This window comes from Barbus barbus (assembly GCF_936440315.1).
Source record: "Barbus barbus genome assembly, chromosome: 8".
NCBI lineage: Eukaryota > Metazoa > Chordata > Actinopteri > Cypriniformes > Cyprinidae > Barbus > Barbus barbus.
Window position 1 is genome coordinate 33,504,539 of NC_136736.1, and position 4,260 is coordinate 33,508,798.

The 4,260-nt window shown below is 37.2% G+C and overlaps 1 protein-coding gene across 2 annotated transcripts; it reads left to right on the forward strand.

Moving 5' to 3' along the window:
- The first annotated feature begins 509 nt into the window (after nucleotides 1-509).
- LOC306874361 (gamma-glutamylaminecyclotransferase C-like) lies at nucleotides 510-3,032 on the forward strand. 2 transcript variants are annotated; one of them, XM_079424344.1, is made up of 3 exons: nucleotides 510-610; nucleotides 1,554-2,029; nucleotides 2,118-3,032. In XM_079424344.1, exons 1-3 carry the CDS (start codon nucleotides 587-589, stop codon nucleotides 2,176-2,178), a joined length of 561 nt encoding a protein of 186 aa, XP_079280470.1. In that variant the 5' UTR covers nucleotides 510-586; the 3' UTR covers nucleotides 2,179-3,032. The 2 variants fall into 2 exon arrangements, with proteins under 2 accessions (XP_079280470.1, XP_079280471.1); XM_079424345.1 differs by having other exon boundaries at nucleotides 1,554-2,185.
- Nucleotides 3,033-4,260: the final 1,228 nt, after the last annotated feature.

Here is a 4,260-nt window from a genome sequence, read left to right on the forward strand (position 1 = left end):
GAAATAATCGGGGTGTTTATCAGAGAGGTGTGGAATAAAGTTGAATTATGTGAAAAATAATGCGTTTAAAAAAAAATAATAATAAGAATGAATACATGTTTGACTGCACCCCATATACACAATGAAGCCTAGAAAAAAGCTTTTTATGTCAGCTGTACTCGCAATAACCACAAAACTTTATTTGAATGTATTTTTAATGATTTTCAGTGCAGTAGCAATATTTAACTGTACTCTCAGAGGCTTTTTGACCTTTTCTCAGTTTAGTGGCAGTATTTAATCAGGACACAGTGCAGATACTCAGACTGTAAATCAAATCAAGTGGTTTGTCATTTCAGAATTTACTAAAAAATTCCATCACAAGTTTTCAAGATATTATTCAAAATTTTTAAAGGTCACAAATTTAATTAAAAGAATAGAAAAAATAAATATTATGTATTTCCATTGATGCTCCACACTCCATCTCAGTAGGTGGTGGAAATGCAGTATAAGCTAGTTTGCCAACCTCCACAAAAGAAGAAGAAGAAGGAGGAGGAGGAGGAAGTTGAAGTCCTGTTTTCTCCCAAACTCACACTTTTATCTTTGATTAATGAAAAGATCCACTGTGTTGCCGGTAAGAGAAACCGTTTTCTAGATCTTTATTGGATGGTGAAGCATGTGTGGTGTGTTTGCATAATAATTATGATTTAATACGATCATAATTTATGTGTCATATCATAAGAGTTCATCTGCTCGTTGTTGTTGTTTTCATGTAGCTACAGAAAACGGCAATATCATATGTAGTTTTAAATGAACATATGACAGCTTGGTTGATTAAAAATAAAGAATATAAGTCCCCCTTGAAATTACTACCATCTGAAATATGAACGTAAAAAGTAGTTTGGTCGTCATCTTATTAAATGTGCATGTATATGGCACTATTTCACCACTATAACGGTTAACAGAGTCCGATTTAAAGGTCATTTCAGCTCTATATACAGATTGGTCTAGCCCCCCTTTAGCCCCGGTAGAGAGAACATTCTGGCGCAGTGCCTGATCAACACTAAATTGGGTCGTTCTTGAACGATTTGTTCATTTTGAACGAATCTTTAAAGTGACTCGGGAAGAACGAGTCGTCTCAGGGAGTGATTCGTTCAGTCGCGCATGCGCAACATCCTATAGGTTCTGTCCTGGAATTAGTTCACCTGTTTCAAGTCTGGGTTTTTCGAATCGAGTCATTCGTTCAAAACGTGACAGCCCCATAAGCTTAACCTAAGCAGTCTGAGCCGGAAAAAGACTTAATAATAATAAGAACCACCTTTGTTACCACATTCATTGTTATGGAAAAGAACCATCATGACAGAAATTCACACATTAAACTAAGAAATAAAAAGCACGAACAGCTTGTAACACTCCAAAGAGAAAGGAAAACTTATGTAATGAAATGTCAATTATCTTCTCCACAGAAAATCTAACTTGGGTCATTCAATTTATGTAGATTGATTTATTATGAGAATACAGGGTTGTTTTCTAGTTTAATTGATTTTGAATGTTAATGAGTGTCTCTTTCTCCACAGCTCATTGTCAGTGTGGCCTGTCCCGTGGTTCACATGGCTCGTGTCTTTGTCTACGGCACGCTGAAGAAAGACCAACCCAACTACTTCAGGATGCTGGACCCTGGCAACGGTCAGGCCAAGTTCCTCGCTCGCGCTCGAACTGTAGAGCCATACCCGCTCGTGATCGCCACCAAATACAACATCCCCTTCCTGCTCAACAAGCCCAGGACGGGTCAGCGCGTCTATGGTGAGATCTACCGCGTGGACCAGAAGATGCTGGACTTTCTGGATGAGTTTGAAGGCTGTCCAAAAAGGTACCAACGCACCAAGATCCAGCTGGAGGTGCAGGACGGGGACGGTGAAGGAGAAAACACACTGAAGCCTGGAAGCATCGAGGAGGCGTTTGTGTACAGCACGACTACATATGAACCCGAGTGGCTCCAGGACCAAACATATGACAGTTATGATGCATACAGTGATCACAGACTGAAATATGTGTTTCCTGAGGACAGAAGCCCTGAGTAATGACTGTACAGGTACCACTTACCAGGGTCCAAAACTAACATTTTTTACCCTGGTAAGCAGTACCTGTACAGTCAATTCTAAAAGGAACCATAACATGGCATACCATCTGATACTACATTAAAAATCAGGATTCAAAATGAACACTTGCTAAGTACCAATAAATTAATCACAGGAAAAAAAAAGTTGGAGTCATTTCATTGCATATAAGTGACAAAGTATTTGATGTATTTTATATTCCTTGAAAATTGTTTTTATGATAGACAGGAGACAAAAATTAGGCAATATACTAGTTTTTATTTCAACAAGTGTTTTGATTTATTGTACTTTATTTTTCTTTGTGCTGAGTTTGCTATAGTAAAAATGAGCCTTGTCTCTCTTTTTTTTTTTTTGTAGAAGACAGGAGACAATTAGTAAACATACTAGTTTTGATTGGTTTTGGTCTTCATGTCTCTCAGGGAAACTTGTCACAACACAGTTACACATGGTGGCATTGTGATTTTATTCCCAGTATTTACACAAAAAAAACAAAAAACTTGGGGCGTCCTAGATCAACTTCGGATCTAGGATTTACATTTACACTCCGGTACCTGATCATTTAGTTTTAAACGTTTTTTTTCTGTGATTAATTTAGTGGCACTTAGCAAGTGTTAATTTTGGATCCTGATTTGTATATAGTATCAGATGGTGTGCCATGTTGTGGTACCATAAAAAGTACCATGATCACAGGGCAGATTTGTAAGAAATATACATTCAAAGAACTGCAAAAGGTTCAACTGTAAAAGGAGCTGGGAGCAATCTAATATAATATATAAAACATTAAAGATTATCTTGAATAAATGTAGAGCGCTAGCAGAACACTATCAGGTGTATTTGTACATATGCTGTACTACTGTTTTTGTTTTATTTGTATATGCTATAGAAGTGTTTGAGTTTTCTAAATTGCAATTTACAATAAAAGAATTAATTCAGAATGTTCAGGTTTGGATTTTTTTTGCAAATCAATGTAAATGATGACAAATGCAGCACATCTGTACCGTATTACTGTACAGATGTGTATTATTTTATTCTGAATATTTACGCACTGTCAAACATACATTTCTGCCAACATTTAATGTGTGTGTGTGTGTGTTGGCTGCCATTGTCAAACTGCTGGTCAAAATTATTTTTTTAAAGCATTTTAATTCTTTCTTAATGCATATGCATATAATTATTATTAGTAGTATATACATATGCATTAAGAAATAATTAAAATGTTTACAGGTGCATCTCAATAAATTAGAATGTTGTGAAAAAGTTAATTTCTTTCTTGTGAGTTATTTCAAAAAGTGAAACTTTCATATATTTTAGATTCATTGCATGTAAAGTAAAACATTTCAAAAGTTTTTTGTTTTAATTTTGATGATTAGAGCTAACAGCTCATGAAGGTCAAAAATCAATATCTCAAAATATTATAATATTTACATTTGCGTTTCAATTAATGACCATCTCTACAGTATACATTCAGGGTATCTCTTGTTCTTTGAAACCACAATAATGGAGAAGACTGCTGACTTGGCAATGATCCAGAAGACGAACATTGACGCCTTCCACAAAGAGGGTAAGTCACAGAGGGTCATTACTGAAAGCTGTGGCTGTTTACAGAGTGCTGTATCAAAGCATATTAAATGCAGAGTTGACTGGAAGGAAGAATTTGGGTAGGAAAAGGTGCACAAGCTTGAGAATACTGTCAAGCAAAGATCATTCAAACACTTGGGAGAGTTTCACAAGGAGTGGACTGAAGCTGGAGTCAGTGCATCAAGAGTCTCCACGCTCAGACTGCCATGTCATCTGCTGGTGTTGGTCCACTGTGTTTTCTGAAGTCCACAGTCAACGCAGCCATCTACCAGGACATTTTAGAGCACTTCATGCTTCCTTCTGCTGACAAGCTTTATGGAGATGCTGATTTAATTTTCCAGCAGGACTTGGCACCTGCCCACACTGCCAAAGGTACCAAAAGCTGGTTCAGTGACCATGGTGTTACTGGAGGAAGATGAGAGACACCAGACCCAACAATACTGATGACCTGAAGGCTGCTATCAAAGCAACCTGGGCTTCCATAACACCTGAGCAGTGCCACAAACTGATCACCTCCATGCCACGCCGCATTGAAGCAGTAATTAAAGCAAAAGGAGCCCCTACCAAGTATTGAGTAAATATATACAGT

What these genes read in the sequence shown, in the direction of transcription:
- LOC306874361 (XM_079424344.1), top strand. Translation starts at nt 587, where the DNA reads ATGAAAAGATCCACTGTGTTGCCG. An exon ending in AAAGATCCACTGTGTTGCCG is followed by an intron (nt 611 to 1,553) that starts GTAAGAGAAACC and finishes CTTTCTCCACAG; the next exon opens with CTCATTGTCAGTGTGGCCTG. An exon ending in GATCACAGACTGAAATATGT is followed by an intron (nt 2,030 to 2,117) that starts GTTTCCTGAGGA and finishes CCTGGTAAGCAG; the next exon opens with TACCTGTACAGTCAATTCTA.